This window comes from Cervus elaphus, chromosome 11 (genome assembly GCF_910594005.1).
Source record: "Cervus elaphus chromosome 11, mCerEla1.1, whole genome shotgun sequence".
Lineage (NCBI taxonomy): Eukaryota > Metazoa > Chordata > Mammalia > Artiodactyla > Cervidae > Cervus > Cervus elaphus.
In genome coordinates, this window is record NC_057825.1 from 20222026 (window position 1) to 20242151 (window position 20126).

The 20126-nt window shown below is 39.0% G+C and overlaps 1 protein-coding gene across 6 annotated transcripts in view; it reads right to left on the reverse strand.

The window, feature by feature from the left end:
- ROCK2 (Rho associated coiled-coil containing protein kinase 2) overlaps nt 1-17701 on the reverse strand; it is a 129822-nt gene extending 112121 nt beyond the window's left edge. For 4 of the 6 annotated variants that reach the window (XR_006343392.1, XM_043917089.1, XM_043917088.1 and 1 more), the window contains exon 1: nt 17084-17700. Coding sequence is in view for 5 of the 6 variants with exons in the window: in XM_043917089.1 (XP_043773024.1) it covers nt 17084-17224 (141 nt within the window). In the remaining variant the exon portion in view is untranslated. Of the gene's footprint in view, nt 1-17083 lie in introns of all 6 variants that reach the window. The other 2 variants (XM_043917086.1, XM_043917085.1) reach the window with 1 other exon arrangement.
- Nucleotides 17702-20126: the final 2425 nt, after the last annotated feature.

Sequence of the window (20126 nt, forward strand, 5' to 3'; positions counted from 1 at the left end):
CTCTCCAGAGAAAGACAGGTGTTATTTAAGCAAATAAAAAAGTAACATCCAGGAAAGAATTTGAAGATGCAAATGATTATGTTAACATTAGAAGAAGGCTAAGAACGTTTTTTAAAAGTGGGGTGGGGGGGAGGAGGGATAGGTAGGGGAACAAGAATGAAAAGAGATGTGTGTGTATAAGCGTTAATATCTTTGAGCAGGTAAAGGCAACAATGAAATGAGATTTGGTGGAGTCACTTCACAAGAAGATAGCTCAGAGAACAGGTGTCAAGAATTCTCTGGAAGAAAAGACATCAAACCTCTCAGTAGCCTGCCAGTGCCTGGAACATCTGCAATTTTTAATAGGAAAGTTTGTTTCTAGAGTATGTGAAGACTTAAGACTTCTCTGAAAAGAGCCAAATGAAATTTGGATGAACTGTATTGGCTTAAGGCTACAGGCTAAGACCATCAGGCAAAAGCCTCATTAACTTGGCCTGTTAACTGAGAAAAGTGCACAGTCTATCTCAGATTATAGAAATCAACATTTGTCCTTGACTACAGATAAGCCCCAGCTTGGAGCTTTGCTATGTTTCACAATACCCAGTAGAATGTGATAAAGAAATAAAAACACCTCATTACTAAATAAGGCACCCCTCCTTTATACTTGATTCCTCATTTGTAAAATGAAGGGGTTGAACTGAACCACTACCATTAAGTTAAGCACCAACCCTCTCTCTCCCCCGCAAAAGGAGGCAGCAAACCTCACATATAAACTACCAGTTGGGAGTCAGACTAACCATTTGATAAAGCCTCCTAAACACATGCTAAGTACTATAGGCTCTGTGCTAGATATTGAGGAAAGACATAAAAATGAACACTATATAACTATATAAGGTGAAGAATGTTAACTAAACTTACTATGGTAATCTGTTTGCAATGTATGTAAGTCAAGACATTATGTGGCACACCTGAAACTTATACAGTACTGCAGGTCGATCACATATCAATAAAAATGAAAGGAAAAAATGAAACTATCTTTAAAGCACTTATGCCCCATTACCATCAAAACTAGGGCTTCCCAGGTGGCTCAGCAGTAAAGAATCCACCTGCCAATCCAGGAGACAGTCAGGAAGTTCCCCTGGAAGAGGAACTGGCAACCCACTCCAGCATTCTTGCCTGGGAAATCCCATGGACAGAGAAGCCTGGCAGGCTCTAGCCCACGGAGTCGCAAAGAGTCAGACACGACTGAAGCAACAGTACAGCGCAGCACAAGTAAGGAATTAGAGAAATAAAAATAAGTTTAAGATGAAAAAAATGTAAGGTGGATCTTAAAGGAGAATTAAAACCTAGAAGTGATTAACAGCAGATATTGTGGGAAGATTCCCTGGAGGACATGGCTACCCACTCCAGTATTCTTGTCTGGAGAACTCCATGGACAAAGGAGCCTGGTGGGCTACAGTCCACAGGGTCACAAAGAATTGGACACCACAGAGCAACTAACACTTTCACTTTTTTCACTCATTAGTAATCAAATAGTGAAATACATATTTTAAAAAGGGTGATAATAGCTTTTTTCGCCTACAAGATTGGCAAATAACATAAAAGGCTGACAATATTCAGCCTACCGAAGCCATGGGAGTATATGTATTCTCATCGCTATTGGGAGGATTCAATTTGCTAGAATAAAGATTATTTTGGAATTTTGAACTGCACACACTTTAACAATTCCAGTTTTAGAAATCTACAAAAATATTCACACACATGCACAAAAATATGTACAATGATGTTCACTGCCACATTTTTTATATGGAAGAAAGCCACCTAAATGTCTATCAATATTGGAATAATAAAATAAATTATATCAAATGCAGATAATGGAATACTCTACATCTCTTGAAAAGAACTATCTGACTGGACAACCTCCAAAACAAATGAAAAGAAAGCAAATACAGAAAACAGACATGGTATAGCTGCATTTTGGTTTTTAAAAAATGGTAAATATTTGTATATTTTTAATGTAAGGGAGAAAAATGAAATACCAATATGATGATACATGCACAGAAAAAGGGAAAGTAATACACTGATGTGTTATAAAGTAGTTGTCAAAGAGACAGGGCTAAGAAAAAAACGTACATTCACTTCTATCATTTTTAATTTTTTACACAGACATGTATTACTTTTGAAGTTAAAAAATGAAGTTTACGAGTATAAAAGAACATGACATATTCAGTTACTGCTGAAAGGATGACTGTCTGGTCCTGCTCACTCTCTTCCTTTTCACATCTCTGCAGATAAGCCTCTATCCCCTGAAGCCCACCATCTGTGAGCCATAAACCTCAAGACTTTGCCTGACTATTGTGGAGACAGACAGACAAGCACCTAAGCACAGAGACCAACCACAAAATAGAAAAGTCTATGTTGAAGACTTCTAAGAAAAACACTGAAATGTAAAAAAAAAGATAAAATCCACTTTCTAATTCATAAATGCCACAACAGGGAAAATGTATAATTTATCACTGTAACAGTGGCTACCAACAGAACTCTCCCCATATTCATTTCAATTTTGCCTGGATACCAATTCCATTTTGCTAGCCTGTAGAAATACAAATTCCAATTTCATGAGGTTGTTAAATGGTTGACAATGGACTTATGTAATAAGACCCAGCTCTGTTACCAGATCCTAAATCCCAAAATCAGCTTTGAAATTACATGAGCCAAGAAAATCAGTTACTGATTACAGTGGCCATCAACACAGAATGAGCATATCCTCTTACGCTACCAGTGTATATTTTTCTACACAATAACTTAATAATTACCCTGGTATGCCTAAAGACCAGAATCTGTATCAGAGGTAACATGGCAGAACATCGGCAATCTGCAACTTCACACCTGTTCCTACACTTAACCTCTATTAAGAAATGCAGGCCAAAAGTTGCTAAATTCAAGCCATAGTTAAGACTGTTGGTACAACCCACATGCTCCTATAAACCTTATATAAAGCATAATTAACATTTTTGCAAGTGGATAATGCAATGGTTTAAAAATTCTGTCATGACTCTTCTTACATACTTATGTCAGGATTTCTGAAATTCTATACTACGTAAGAATACCAGACTCTGTTTTGATGTTCAATATCATACCTACTGAAAAAGAATAAACATTAGTTAGGAAAAAGTGACAACTGCAGTGCAATAAAGTAATCCAAAAAATGAATATAAGCAAATATTCACCCAAGGAAACTAGTTATCCTCAGTAAATTAAAAAATAAAAACGCTTTTCATTCATAGACTTAATACTTCAGAGAACTGAGTATGTGTAAATTAATGTGTTACCTTTGTGGGAAAAGCAGGCTAACATCAGGAGACTGATTCTGTATGTACATACATACCCCTTTGAAGACAGAGACATATACAAACAGGCAGTTTTACACATAGTTCTTCAACTGCCTGTAAAAAAGCTAAAGTTCTGTACAGTTTACAGAACACTATCACATATAGTTTCTCACACTCACATATATTTAATCTTCACACCTCCTTGAGGCAGATGGATGGAGACATAAATTTTATCACTCATGGACAGAAAGATAATTAATGAAACACCTAATTTATTAACATCAGTCTTTCGACTCTAAATCCAGTGTTCTTTCCATTACACTACTCTGCTTCTCTTCTAAAAATACACATGAAAATAATCAAGCTGTTTTATTTTTTTCCATCTTTACCACCTTAGGCCAGAAAAAAAATTCTTAAGGAAAAACTTCATCTGTATTTTCATATTATGAATACAGGTTAAACTGGTTTTGTTTTATGGACTTATTTTAGTGGAATTTTACTTACATAAAATAATTTGAAATAAGCAAGTCACTGTTTAAATTTTTTAAATTTTTATTTCACAAATTAAACTTGAACCAAACTGAAAAATCCTGTTTATAAGTGAGAACAAGAAGTAAAGTAAAACACTATTCCAGGGACTTACATTCCCCATATCATCCTGAAAGACAAAACTTCCTTCTCCTATAATTTAAAATCCCGTCTCCACAATTCCCGTTCTCCTCAAATCAGTACTTAAAAACTGAAGTGTTTCACTTTATTACTTCCCTCTGAAAGAAATTTCATAAGCCAATTTTAGCTAATTTTGTACTAGTTTCTTATTAGTTCTAAATTTAGTTTTATTTGTATCATCCATTGTTTTCCTATTATGGAAATGTCTTAAATGTGGAAAACAAACCTGTTTTCAGCAATGTCTTCAAAATTTGTAATTTTAGAGCTTCCTCTTTTATACAAAATATATGCTTGCAGCAGAAATTGTTTTTCAGAACTACCAGCAAAATCTTCTAGTTCAGTTTTCTAATTATTTTATAATGTTATATCTTGCTTTAGTGACAATTTTTCACTAGCCTGAATACAACATTAACAAAACACATTCATACTCTAATTTTAAATTTTGCAATCATGAATTATACAATCTATTTAAGCTACAGTCAGAAATAACAACCTAGAAATTTTTTGGCATAAATATGGAATAAAGAATCATGAAGTCTCAAATTGCATTTTGTCAAGTATTTAGAAATGTTAGGAAGTAATACAATACTGAGGTGTCATGGAATAGGGATTCTAATCACTAGTTGTAAAATGATTCTAAATCCAAAAAACACTTCCAATGAAAGGTTACAGAATCATATGTAACAAACTTCCAACAATAACTGCAGAAGTACTGATATATTAAGGCTGTGAAAGAAGAGTCACCCAATTCCAGATTTGTTTCAGGTTTATAGTTATCTTTCTATTCAGTAATCATTTGGAAAGAATGGATACATCTTAAAAGATAAACTGTTACAAAATGTAAGGTTTTAAAGATACTTATGTATCACCCTAGACTCATAAATAATAAATTGTGCCTTTGGCCACAATGATGCAGTTTTAAGCCACAAGATAAAATCTACAAAAAGTGAGTTGCCAAGGATTTAAAATATGAAAAAAAGATTTAAAAAATCATAACTGCTATACCTCTAATAGCTTTACTATTATCACAAGAATCAACACATGCAAATTTTAATTTGAAACAGGTATATACCCCTTAACCATCAAAATTAAAATGGCCTAAGAGCAGGAAATCTGATATACAAATATTTAGTGAATGAAAAATACAGACATCTTATCCACTGTCTAAGAATCATGTGGATTTCTCTCATTTTAAATGAAGAGAAATAATTGCAAATAAAGTATATTTTTAAAAATCTAAATAGTAACATGTTAATGACTATTAATGTAACCAATAACTCTGAAGGCTGCTTTGAAAGCAAAATTTCAAAAGTTTAATATAAAGGCTTGAATATTTTACAATAGTTTTTTGATTCCTTGTAAACAAAATTTTTGAATGATTTTACTATTTTTTTCAACATAGATACAATCACAGACATATGCCATCCTGCTTCAGGTGCCATTCTCTGAAGGACCATACATTTCTAGTGAAATTTTTCTTCCTAAATTAAATCAAGGAATAAAAAGACTGTCCCTATTTTCCCATCATCATTTGTTAAATGTAAAACATCAGAATTATATATTTCTAGGACAGTAAGTCTCTGGAAACTATATTTCCCACTGAAGGGTAAGATGTAATCATAACATTTCCACATTGAAATCTGTATTGTGTATATTTTACCACAATCTTTTTTTTTTTTAATCATTTCTATTTGGTGTATCTTATCTGACTCTCCCTTCAGAAAATCTCAGCAAATTAAATTTTCTTCTAAAATGAGAAAAAGAAAAACATTGGTCTGATTCCTATGGAGCTCTTAAAAAAAAAAAAAAATACACTTAAAATGTGATGACTCATATTTCAGAAAACCTGGCATCTCTCCATATGCCAGCATTTTCCACATATACAATTATGTGTGCCAGAGATCTCAACCATTGGTTTTTGCTTTTTTCCAATCAGTATAAGAAGCAACACTACAATGTTTCTCAAACTTTGACCAGCAGATTACCTGCATCAGAATCAACTGAGATGCTTGGTTTAATGCAAATTCCTGGCCTCACTACAGGCCATCTACATCAGAAGATCTCACACCATTTCCACAAAGCACCTTAGCTATGATTCTGACTTCCATCAGATAAATTCTGACTTTCTGGCTTCATTCAAGCCTCTCTGAGCCACAGATATAAAAGAAGAAACAAAATTCTCCTTTTCTGAGACACATTTTGGACCAGTGGCCCTTCTGCCAATCTTTGAATATTGCACCTCTCAGCTAACTTTCCTGTATTTGAAAACCAGATGTGGAACTTTTAAATCTCTTGATCCCAAAGTCACATCACATACCAATTATATTAGAATGGGTGGAGGTGGAATCTAGGCATCAATATTTGTAAAATTCTCTAGTAGAATCCTATGTGTAACAAGGGTTGAAAACCACTGCCTTAGCTATTGGCTTTAGCAGACACAGATTAGAAAAATCTTAACTAAATATACTATGCTGGTATTAAGTTTTTAAATTGCCAGATATATGTATATATTTTCATTTTTATTTTAATCCAGGAAGGAAATTTTTTCATTGCATTAAAGCTTAAGAGTATCTTTTTGAGAGAATGTAAAATAACAAAAAAATTGTTTCACGCTGAATGCAACTAATATAGGATCATATCATGCATTTAAAGTTCAGAGAAAAATCTGTTATTTCATTTGCATACTAATTTCAGTGATTATATTTTGAGAAATCATGGAAAAGCCAATACAAAAATTCAAAAATTTGTGCTTTAGATATTTAAAAGCACTCCAAATATTCTGTTAACTCCAAGCAAATTTTCCTAAATTTAAAATAGATGAAATATTGTCATTAACATTAAACACTACATTTTGCATTATCTTTTTCCAATTTCTGACTTGGAATCTCACTTCCCTGAAAGAAAATCATAATTTTGGTATATTTCCCTCTATTCTTTACTAATTCCCATAGATGCTGGTTATATTATACAACCTGTTACCATCACTTGATGAAATCTAATGGTCCATTTAAAAAAAAAAATTTAAATCTTGACTCTTTTAACAAAGGCAAACTAATCAACCATAACACACCATTTTTAACTATTCAATTTCAACCTGCACTTTATCCACTATGTAACACAATAAAGTGCCACAAACTGTAACTCTATAATAAGTTATCCCCAAAAAGTGAAGCATTTTTCAAAATCATACTGTTTAGACATTCAATACTTTAAATATTTTTTACAGGGTTTCAACATGCAAAAACACATTTCACTACACTTTACAGGCCTCAAAGTCCATGACAACCGTGCTAATGCACTTTTCTTTTAAAAAAAATACATACTAAACCAAAAATTTTTTAAATTCATCTTTAATATATTAAAGAATCTTAAAGATTAAGAGAATAATTTCCTAAATTTTCCCTTCACTGCTCAGAAAAGTCCTATGTGATACAAACTCAAAAAAAAAAAAAAATCATCTAAACTAAAGCTAAAAGGAAAACTTCAATTTCAATAAGCATCTTTTTATGACTTCTAAAGGAATCATACTGAAAAGCAAGGCAAAACAGTAGGGTCATATCCTGATACAGAATGCACAAATAAGGCACTTACTATTATATCTGAAAAGAAAGAACACTATTTCCATTAAGTTCCAAAACTCTGCACATAATGTAATCCCCAAAATCAATACCCAATGCCACTTACAAACAGGAAAAGGCAACATTTGTATCTGTTGTTAAATTCAGATGAGTCTCAAAGTAAAAAACAAAGGTAAGCATAATATACAGTGTTTTAAACATCAATAGTTATCCTTCCCTCATAAGAACCAAGTTACTAAATTGATACTAAGAATTGTTTCCTAATCTTTTATGTAAAATACAAATGTATAAAGATGAGTGTTGGGTCCAACAAGAGAGAAATAAGCTTATAAGCTTACTTCAAGATGCTCAAAATAATCAAAAGGGAAAGATGAGCACAGAGCAGAAAGGAGCACCACTTAAAAGCCATGTTACGTCAGAAGTACTTCAACTTAGAAATAACCCAACCAGGAGAGACTCTACTGCCATCACAGGGCCTACACAGTTCAACAAGGCTCATTCATTACTTGGAAGAAAAAGTATAATAACAAGGTTTCATTGTTTTTTTTTCTTTCTTTTTTTTAAAAAAAGAGTCTTGTATTAACTAGGCCTTTTAGGTGGAGACATAGCAGGGTAATTTCACCTACAAAGGGCTCTGATCTGTATTTATCGGCATTCTATTTTTCAACACTAGAATTCACGTGTGGTAAACAAAATTGAATTTCATTTACCATACCATTCTCATGATACATTAGTAAAGTATCAAAAGAACAAGCAAAATTAGCAAGCACATGAAATAGAGCTCAGCCATCATTTGTCATTAGTAAAACGCACTGCAGCTGCTATAAATACAAACGCCACACCAAGTGTTCTCTTAGGATGCAGAGAAACTGGGACCCTTATATATTGCTGGTGGGAATGTAAAATCGTGCAGCCACTCTGGAAAACATTTTGTTCACTCCTTAGAAGTTAAGCATAAGCTTACCACATGACCCAGCAATCCTACTTCTTGAAATCTAGTCAAGAGAAATAAAAACATTAAGGTGAATTCCTAAGTAAAATGTGGTGTATGGAATATTATGCAGCAATTTAAAAGAACAAGATATTGATAAACGCTACAACATAAATGAAGCTCAAAAAACATTATGCTAGGTGAAAGAAGGCCTTCCCTTGTGGCTCAGCCGGTAAAGAATCTGGCTGCAATGCTGGAGACCTGAGTTCGATCCCTGGGTTGGGAAGATCCCCTGGAGAAGGGAAAGGCTACCCACTCCAGTATTCTGGCGTGGAGAATTCCATGGAATATATAGTCCATGGGGTCTCAAAGAGTCAGACATGACTGAGTGACTTTAAACACCACCAGGTGAAAGAATCCTGAACAAAGTCTCCATACTGTGTGATTCTGTCTGTATGGAATTCCTGGAAAAGAAAACTTCATGGAAACAGAACAGAATCAGTGGTTGGCTGGGGCTAGTAATCAGAATGCTTGATACTATCTGAAAGTTTTTCAAAATAGTCATTCAAAGTGACTTGTAATAACACTCTTAAATCCTGATCAAAATCTGTCATGCCCTTTGGCTTTGTTTTTAATTTGGTTAACAAATGTTGCCTTACTGTTAATAACAGCCAATATGCCACTTTAAGGAATTTCACCCTGTGAACACATCACTAGAATTTTATCTGCCCTAACTCAGGAAAGGCTATTTCAAACACAGGTATCACCTAGGTACATAAGAAGGAACTGGATATGTTTAAACAGAAGAAAAGTTAAAGAGTAGGAGAACATCATAAAGGCCGTTCAGCCCTCAGAAGCTGTTTTTATCTTACCTAAAACACTGAATAAAATCAGCTTAAATACTCTCCAAGACAAACTGCCTAAGCACAATTCAGAAAATATTCAAATCACAATTCACTTCTCCTGCTTGACTTCCAATTAATTCTACCACCCAAACGCAACCCCTCTGCACATATACATGTTCACTTATCTTCCTTCCTATAGATACATAAGAAATAAGTGACAAGAACATATATTAATATCAAAACTTTTACTTGGGGAATACTTTAATATCTCTTCAAGCAGGGATCTATTTATATAGGTTTTCACTTCCATTACTTAAATAAGCATTATTTGTTAGTTTATTCAACAAATATTACAAGACACAGCAAGAGGAAGAAAAAAAATGAACCATATCCTAAAAGAGCTTGTGTTCTGTCCATCAAATAAAGTAAAAAACCAAGAAGTACCTATGACAATACTTGGTCATTCCACATCACAAACATCCAAGTAATTAAGGTAATGGCAACCAGGATCTGTTTCATTTCTATCTAAAGTATTAGACGGTTCTGCTACTCATTTCCTTGGCTTAAAAAATAACCCCAACAGTGAAGTATTAAAATTTAGTTCCAAGTCTATCATCTCTTGAAAATCTCTATCAACTGATTTATAACTTAAAAAATCTGAAACTCTTTTGGAAAATAAAGGAAATTAGATGTTAAGTACTAAGTGATCAGTTTATAACCAATAAAAAACACAAACCTACAGAGCACTCTAGATGGCACACCTAAACAACCCATACCTTACTAGAATGAAACAACAAACCATATAAACATTTTTGGACTTAGTTAGAAACATTCCCCAAAAGTTTACCAATAATGAACCAAAAGTGAATCTCAATACTTCCTTTTTTGTCTATCTCTGTGCCTCTCTCTCTCTCTCAGACACACACACACACACACACACACACACACACACACACACACACACACACACACACACACACACTCTCTCTGAACTGCTAACTATCATGACCCAAATGCTTTCTAATACTTCCTTTTTTGTCTATCTCTGTGCCTCTCTCTCTCTCTCAGACACACACACACACACACACACACACACACACACACACACACACACACACACACACACACACACACACACACACACACACACACACACACACACTCTCTCTCTCTCTCTCTCTCTCTCTCTCTCTCTCTCTCTCTCTCTCTCTCTGAACTGCTAACTATCATGACCCAAATGCTTTCTAAAAAGATAAGTGAGGGTCATCTGGGACACTCAATTGCAGAACTCACAAATATATCTCTATAATTTAAACATACTTCACAGAAAAAAAAAAAGGGGGGTACAAATGATACAGATGAGAGGAAAGGAGAATGACTCCAATCAAGGATAAAAGTGACAGTTTCAGTAGAGTCCCAAATGCCACCATGATTTCATATCAATTGAAATATCAACCTCTATAAAATAAGCTACCAACAGAAACCGTTTTATGTTTTTTTCCCAAAAGCTATATTATAATATGCTGCTCCAAGTCTCCATAGTCTTTTCACCAGTAACCCTTATCACTAACAGCTCATATTTTTGGAATATAAGCACAGGATAGGATTTTAAATACAGTTGAAGAGATGTAATTTCCATGAAGAAACTCAAGAAGTTCAAATGAAGACCAAATCCCTATCATTACTCTCTGTTTTCTCCCAAGCACCACTCCCAAATAAAGTTACATGACAATACAGAGATATAACAGAGGTTCCCAATTAATATTTTGTGAACTCTAGTAGTTAGACAAACTTCCTGATAAAATTTTGTACTGCTACTTCATATTTTCTATCAGAATTCCAAATGAAGTAAAAGTAACATTAAAAGTAAAACCATTAGAGTACTAAAAGAAAATTCAGGTCTATGATATCATAATCTTGATAATGGATAATGTCCTAAGCCAGAAAACACTCTACAGTGAGAAGACTAATAAACTTGATTACATAAAAGTTTCTATTATTCATTAAGTATAAAAAAAATGGCAAAGCATAGGTACAGTGTAACTTTACTTCTTTTACATTTAATTTTTTCAGACAGGTATTTATACCAAAATGTGCTATCTCTATGTGAGGCAACTATGTAGAAGTGTCACTTGCATTTATATCTTTCTTTTGTCTCTAAATTTTCTATAATAAGAACATATTATTTGTATAACTTAAAAAATAACAAATCTTACTTCACTTCAAAAAATAAAATCCATGTTTCCCTGTCTCAACCATTGCTGCCTGCTCATTTCCTTCAAGTAAAATGATACAAATTAAAAATTAAAGAAGAATTTTGAATAGAGCATGGGTTAAAGAATAGAACCATGAGGAAGGACTTGATGTAGTTACTAACTTGATAAAAAAGCACCTATCAGTAAATTGATTTTCAACAAAGGTGCCAAGCAAGGCAATCCAATGAGAAAAGAAAAACATTTTTTTATAAACTGCTGCTGGTGACTATACTGTACAGTAACAACACTGTACAGATATACCTGAAAGTTGTTGAGAGTAAATCTTAAATATTCTCAAGATGACACCAACAATATGGTAATTATGTGAGGTAAAGGATGTGTTAACTAACTTTACTGTGGTAAATATTAGGTAGTATTGTGTATCACTTGTACAGCTTACACACATACAATGTTACAAGTCAATAATATCTCAATGAAGCTGTGGAAAAAATGGTGCTGAATAAGCTAAGTAACTGGATTTGGAGAATATGAGGAAAAACATTCACACTGCACACTAAAACTGGCTTAACATATATTCTAGACCTAAAAAGTAAAACGATAAAACTTCTAAAAGAAAGTAAAGGAAAATTTCTTGCAACATGGGAATAGACAATAGTCTTTCAAGCAGAAAAAGCAATAACGATTAAAAAAAAAATGTGATTAAAAAACAACCTTGCCATATATTTGACAAAAAACTGGTACACAGGATATATAAACAGCTGTGTAACTCAAAAATAAAGAATATTAATTTTTCAAATGGATGAAAGATTTGAACAGATGCTTCACAGGATATACAAATGTCCAGCTATGTGCATAAAAAAGTACGTCATTAATCACCAGAAAAATGCAAACGAAAGTCACAATGAGATACCACTATCCACCCACAGAATGGCTAAAATTTAAGACCCAGTGTTGGGAAGGAACTGGAACTCTCCCAGGTTGCTGTGTGAATGTAAAATGGTATGACCACTTTAGGAAAAGATCTGACAGTTACATAAAACAAAAAAAACCTAAAGATACTCTTACCCTATGACCTAATAAAACCACTACTAGGTATTTAACTCAAGAGAAATGAGTGTCCTCACACAGGCTTACTACTAAATTGCTTACAGTAAGCTTTATTAAAAGCCAAAGTATATTATAAGAAATAGCCAAAAACTGAAAACAGCCCAGGCATCCATTAACAGAAGATGCCTAACAAATTGTGCGTTATGCATACAATAGAATGCTAGTTAGCAATAAAAAAAGGAACAAACTGCTGGTACACAAAATAAACATGGATGAATCTCAAAAACTATCCTGAACTAAAGCAGCCAGATATAAGAGTACATACTATGGATTCCATTTATACAAAGTTCTAGAAAAGGCAAAAGTAATCTTTAGCACCATTCTGCATGCTATATTCTCTTAGCATGCTTAGAATACTTCAGAATTTGAAACTGCAAAAGAGAACTATCTGATCAGGACTCAACCAAAACAATGGACAACAACTTAGGCTTCAAGATAATTATCCACTATTTCTTTACACCTATTTAAGGTGTGTGTTAAGTCAGTACTTCCTTACTTAGTCTGTGCTGGCCTTACCTTGCGGCAAGATGTTTCCAAATTCAGAATATTTGGATTTTAAAATAGTAATAAAGTATATATACCATGTACAGTATAGTCCCCAAAACTCCGGGGAGTCTGGGCTAGCATCCTGAAATCAAACGCTGTTATTTCTCTCGTGCTCAGTAGCTCAGTCGTGTCCGACTCTTTGTGATCCCATGGATTGTAGCCCACCAGGCTCCTCTGTCCACGGGATTGTCCAGGCAAGATTACTGGAGTGGGTTGCCATTTCCTCCTCCAGGGGCTCTTGCTGACCCAAGGATTGAGTCCATGCCTCCTGCATTGGCAGGCGGATTCTTTATCACTGAGCCACCTGGGAAACCCCAATATTTCTTCAGGGGAAGCTATTATTATTTACGCCAAGAGAGATAAACCGCCTTAAATACTGTAACATCAGATCAGGACAGATGTTACATCAAATAAGCTTTACCAAAAACCACTGTGATAAAAAATATTTTCACATGGTTTAATAAAAATGAATTAAATGAAGTGTTTTGTATTCTAAGTTACTGAAAATCCTAAGTTTTTAATTACCTTTTCCCATCAACACAAGCCTAATGGAACACTTTACCCAAGCCTGAATCCCAGAGGTTACAATAATCATTTACCCTTTAAAATAATAAATCAAAGCACAAAAGCACAAACTGTTAGAAAGACATCTCTCCAGCACAACACTAAAGGACAATTCTTTTTACCGTAATATTTGGGTAAGCAGTATGGGAAGCTTAGTCTTGACAACAAAACATGGGTATATACTCAAAAGTTTCAAACAATGAAAAAGCATACTACTGAAGATCATTTCCTTGGGGTGGCGGTGGGGGGCGGGGGGGGGTAGTGCAGATACTACAGAAGCAAATCTCTCTCAAAACTCTATTTTTAAGTAATACCTAACAACTTACAACCTGCAACCACAAAAGGGATATATGCTCTTCAGATTAATCTGAAGGATCCACATAAAGCCTCTTTAAAACGAGTTGCTGCAGAGAAAAAAGACACTTTAGTCTCTGTGCTGACAGTCTTAGAATTCAGATCTATCTATGTTTGGTGACTGCTAGCACTTTTCTGATGGCAAATTCAAAATAAAATGTTATTCATTCAAAATTTTATAGCAAGAAACAGCTGCCAATAGAATCATTTTCCTTTTCAAAGGAAATTTAAAGCACTTACCTAAAAATATGCTAAAAGCACACAGAAGTGAGCTAAATTTAATAAGCACTACTATGTACCAAGCACTGAGCTAAGCACTTTTATCTCATATAATACTTCTTCCAACAAACAGTTTTACCTTCAAGGCCTGGCCCATAGTACCTATGATAGTAACTGTTATAATAGCAACTTCTGGTATACTTCACCTCTTAGTTTTGTCACCTTAGGCAGTATATAATTTTAAATGGTACTTTCTAAGTTCCAAAATAAGTAACTAACATTTGTGACTGTGTTTTTATCATATTACTTTAAATTGTCTCTGTAAAAGAAAAAATATTAATATTTTCTACAGTAAAATCAAAAGAAATGCCATTCACAGTAAAACAATGATCAATTGTGACAATGAAGGTTGACAGTAAGGTTTCAAATCTTTAAAGTGACCCTCACCACTATTTTAGGAAATATGTTTTTATAACACTTTTAAAAATTAACTCATGGAACTTCTGTTTGGAAAGAAGAAAAAGTGCTGGAGATGGATAATGGTGATATTTGCACAATAATGTGAATGTAAGTAATGCCACTGAAGTGTACACTCAAAATGGTTAAAACGGTAAGTTTTATGTTATGGACAGGCTGTGTGTGCGATCAGGCCAAGTTCCTCTGTTCATGGAATTTTCCAGGCAAGAATACCTGAGTAGGTATTTTTAAAAATGTGGTAATGCAGGAGACATGGATTTGAAGATTCCCTGAAGTAGGAAATGGTAATCTACTCTGGTATTTGATATAATTAAATATATATGTTTAAAGCTAACACTGTAAATAACATGGTTTTTTAAAAAAAATCTTCAGCTTGTTATTTTACAGTAGAAACACCAGCAACCTCAAAGAGTAAAGGACAATTTGTGGCCTGATAAGATTTATTGCAACCCAGAACCATAACAGTTAATCAGCTAAAAACAGCAAAGATGAAATCTGTCCAGTCAGCAGCATGTGATGTCATACTAGCAGTATGTTACCTTAATAAAGGTGTAAAGTGTCTTGGCTGACCTAGGCACTCAATAAATGAATGGACCAGGCAGTTTACTGAGCATGTGTAATGCTTCATTTTTTAAAAAGCAGCCTTCATTTTAATGATTTAGAAAACACTTTAATAAAAAAGAATGTATGATCATAAATAGCTTAGGCTCAAGCTCATAATGACCCTAATAATTACCACCCGTAAAGCCTAAGAGATGAAAGTGCAAAAAATTTCTATCTGAGGTTGAATATGAACCTGATGAATACTTGAGATTTGCTGTACTATTTTTAACTGAACTTTCTGGCCTTAGGTCAGAGTTTTGCTAGCAAAATACCAAAGTGAAAATGCTGGGAGTGAAGCCCAGAGTCTCTGCTCTGGTCTAGGAAAAGCTATGCCCTTCATGCAACCAATCCTATCCCCAATCAAAGACTTAGAAACACTATCAGAGTGTCATGCTCCCATGAAAACACATGAACAACACAATGACATGAAAATCAATAAAAGGAAATGTCAAACACGTCTGACACAGTACATCACTACATTCTGTGCACTGTACAGAAAGACACTCTTTAGTCAGTTCCTGCACTTTGGCCAAACGGTACTGAGTCACTCCGCAACTGATTCCAGAAACCTCAAAGGATAACCAACAGCTTCTGAAGGAAAGTCAGTCAGTCACTGGAAAGGGAGGAGACAGTTTTTCTCATCATATAGTCAATAGATTTCTCCTGTCAGGGAGTAGAACAGGCATTCTGGGAGGAAATACCTAAAGGATCCAACGATCACCTACCCGAATTCTAGTTGTCCAGAGTTAATTTAACAACCAGCACATCTTTTTCACTTTCTTCTCCTCGCCAGGGTAAAAACCTACACCCCCCACCTTTCCCATAAACGCATCTCTACTGCATACTAATCAAAGAGTCTGTAAAATACAACAGTCTATCCTAACAAAAGCAAGAAATAAATAAGCATTCTACAGTGCATTTCTGATCAATCTTGTTCCTTTCTTAAACAAAGCCAACAAGCAGACTTTATGTGGCTATTAATTGGGATCTCCAAGGCCATCTCAGGAAAGAGACACAATGAAAAGGAGAGACTGATAGCACACTACAATTCAAGTGAATTTATAGCTCCCGGGCAATAATCGCTGAAATTAAACTTACAGAAATTGAAATGCACTGAATTGTAACGATTAATGTTCACAGACAACTGAAAACATAGAAACCTCAGGCTGTGTGTTACCAGATTTCAGACTGAATTCTTTGTCATGTACCCCAGGTGGGGACTCCCCGTAGGGACAGCCACCGGGTTTCTCTCTTGCTCCGACGCGCGTCGCCAGGCAGCCTGACGCTCTTTCAGATGGGCTAGCCTGGGGTCTGATGGACAGGTCTCCCCACCCGACCCCCCACCCCCAGACCCACAGGGCAGGGGGGGAAGAAGAGTGCTTCCTCCCAGCGCTCCAAGACCGGGGCAGCCGCGGGTGACACCAGCTCCAGGAGGCAGAAGGGAAGAATCCAAGGTGGGTCTCTCTACTCCCGGAACTCGGTCGCAGACCTGTCTGGTCTCCCCGACCCGGGCCCCGGCTGCCGGGAAGCTGGGCAGGGTGGGGCGAGACCTCCCCTCCGCCGCCCGCCCCCACCGCTGAGTGGTCACAGAGAGGTAGGCAGTCGGGGCAATCTGCGGTTCGAGCGGTCATCAGGGAGGGCTCCTGGGCCCCCGGCCACATACCAGCAAGCTCTCCACGTTGATGGGCGAGCGAGGGTCTCGGATCAGCGCCTCCAGCTTCCTCTGGCGGCTCGCGCCCGCGCCGTCCCCCGACACGGCCTCGGGGGCGCCGGGCATCTTCCCCGTCGTCGGGGGCCGGCTCATGCCGCCGCCAGGCCCGCTCTCAGCTCTCCGCGCTCCGGCCCGGCCGGCCTCGGGGCCTACCGCCGCCCTCGAACCACCGGCTCCGGCCGGGGCTCCGCCGGGCCCACCGCCCGCCTCGAGCTCAGCGCCCCGGGGCCTTGGGGCTGTGGGAGGCCGGCCCGGCCCCGGGAGCAGCGCGGAGCAGACGGCGTCCCCGCCCCTCAGTCAGATTCGCGCCGCCCGGTCCACTCCTCCGCCGCGAGCTCCCTCAGGACTCCGAGGGCGGGAGCGGGGAAGTGGCGCCGCCACCGCCGGGCCCCCCGGGGGCTGTCCCGCCCTCTGGGGGCTCCGGGAAGCTGAAGCCCGGGCTCCAGACAACTACTGCCACGGCCAGCCGGCTCCCATGACCGCCGGCGGCCGCCCGCGCCCCACACGCCCGCGCCCCTCACACACTCCCGCGCGGCGCCCGTCTCCGGCCGCGCGCAGCCGCTACCCACAAGCCCCTCGGGCCGCGGCTGGCGGCGCGCCCCCGCGCTCGCCCCGCCCCGCGCGCTCCCGGCCCCGCCCCTCGCGCGCCGCCGCCGCTGCCGCCCGTCGGCCTCCGCCTCCTCACGCCCGTTTCCTCGTGTTTTTTTTTTTTTTTTTTATCGTTTCCTCCTGTCTGCTTGGCTTCGCATTTCTCCTTTTTCAGCCTCCTTCCTTCTCTGTGTCCCCCTCCCCTGTTGAGTTCTCACAGGGTAAACCGTCGGGCGGCGAGCGGTCACGGCCTCACTGGACCCGCGAGCTGCAGCTGAAGGGAGGGGAGGGTGCACCTGGGGGCTCGGGGATCGGATCCCCCCACCGCCGCCGCCGGCTCCCTCAGCTCCCGCCGGCCCCTGCCCGGGCGACCGACCCCATGTACTCGGAGGCCCACCGCACCCACCCTCCCGGCGCCCCGAGGCCACCCGGCTGCGCCCGGCTCGAGGCCGGGAGGCCGGGCGGTTGGGGTGGCGGGGGATGGGCGGGTCGGCGCCCCCCGCCGGCTCCCTCAGCTCCCGCCGGGCCGTACCCGGACGACCGACTCCCTGGACTAGGAGGCCCACCCCGGGCCCCGAGGCGACCCGGCTGCGCCCGGTGCGGGGCCCGGTGGCCGGGGGGGGGGGGGGGGGGGCGGCGATGGGCGGCTCGGCGCCCCCCGCCCCCGCCCGGCTCAGCTGACTCAGCGCGCAGCTATGCGCAGCCTTGCATCACCCGCGCCGGAATAATAGCGGCCGCCGGGTGGCTGCCCTCGCGTGCGGAGCTCCACGTTAGCGAGGGGCCTGCTTGGGCCACGGGGTTGGTAGTGGAAGGACTGGGAGGGCGTGCCTGGGACTCGAAAACGGGACGAGGAACGGGCGGGTGGAATGCGAGTCCTGCGGCAGGAGGGCCTGCAAGCGCTGCTTGTTTTCCCCCCCGCCCCAGGGCAGGCGTCCCGGGACTGCCCAACACCTCGCTGCGCCTCCCTTAATTGTTCTCCCGAGCTGGGCTTCAATACCCGACCATGAAGAGGAGAGGGCCCATAGAAAAACTGCTTTCCCTCCGCAGATCTCGAGCTCTTGGCCTTTTTTTGGGGGGGTGGGGGGGGTGGCGGAAGAGGGGCGGTCAGAGGGGCCGCCGCTGGTCCACATTCCTGCCTTCTCCGGCCTGCGCTATTGGTCAGATCCACCCAGGGCGCAATCTGAAAAATATGTGCCAAGAGCTGTAAAGCTGTTCATTGAGCCCCTTTGACCCAGTAAACCCATTTAAGGAAGTCCATTTCTAAGGAAATGATCCCAAGGGGGGTGGGGGGAGAACTTGCATAAAGATGTTTACAGCAGGGCTGTTCAGAATGTCCATAATGACCAAAACCTGGGAAAGGACCCAATTGTCCAACGCTTGGGGAATAATCCAAACAAGCTCTGTCACATTAGCAGAAGGAATCCTGGCAGGTATGCGGGATTCAAGTCAAGCACGTCAAATTTTGGCAAATACATGAAAAGATGTATTGGAAATAAGGTTAAATAAAACAACGAAGACAAAAAAAGTAGTTTGTACACACTACTCAAAACTAAAATGAGCAGCCTTATGGAGAGGAGGTGAATACAGTTGTTTTTAAGTAAATGGGACCTTTTTTCCTTTCTAAAAGATGCTTAAGAGAACATTTAAATTTCAAAAATTGATAAACTATACTAGAATACAGGGGCCACTCCAAAAATCTGCACTCTGATAACCGATAGGTTGTAAGAATTTTAAGAACTTCTCTCACTGGCATGTCAGAAGCCCACAGAAGAGCAACCTAGTTCTAAAGGCTAACCTTGTAAAGGCATTTTAAGTCAGTGAGTTTTCCAGGAGCGTCATCTTTCCTTCTGTGTTAAAGCCACCCTCACCTGAATGAGGCAGGAAGAGATCCTGGAGGATCCAATACAGCTTTTTTCCTGGCAGATAATAACACTGACTTCTGTTCAAAGGTCAGTCCTTTCACTGTGTATGCTAAGTGACTCATTTATACCTCCACAGACCACACCAAGGGGACAGAGTGAGCCAGACACTCCACCTGCTTCTGCACTGAAACAAAATAATGAGCTAATCCTTGATTACTGATCCTTTTACCTGATCACAATAGAATAGGCAAAGCAGAAGGCCCACCATATGGTTCTCAATTTTCAAATTAATTTTTCAATGGCTGGCCATATATTTTTATGAAGCTTGGTGGACTAACAAAGCCATGATCCCAAATACTAGACATGAAAACCTTAAAAAGAAAAACATAATGATCAATAAGATATAGAGAAGAGGCACCTTTTACATAGGGTCATTTACATAGACTAGAAAAAGCCACAGCATAGAAGATTTTTATCCACTACCTATACCATTGTCTATGTGGAAGAAAAGACTAATCCCTTGATATGAATTAAACCTTTATTCT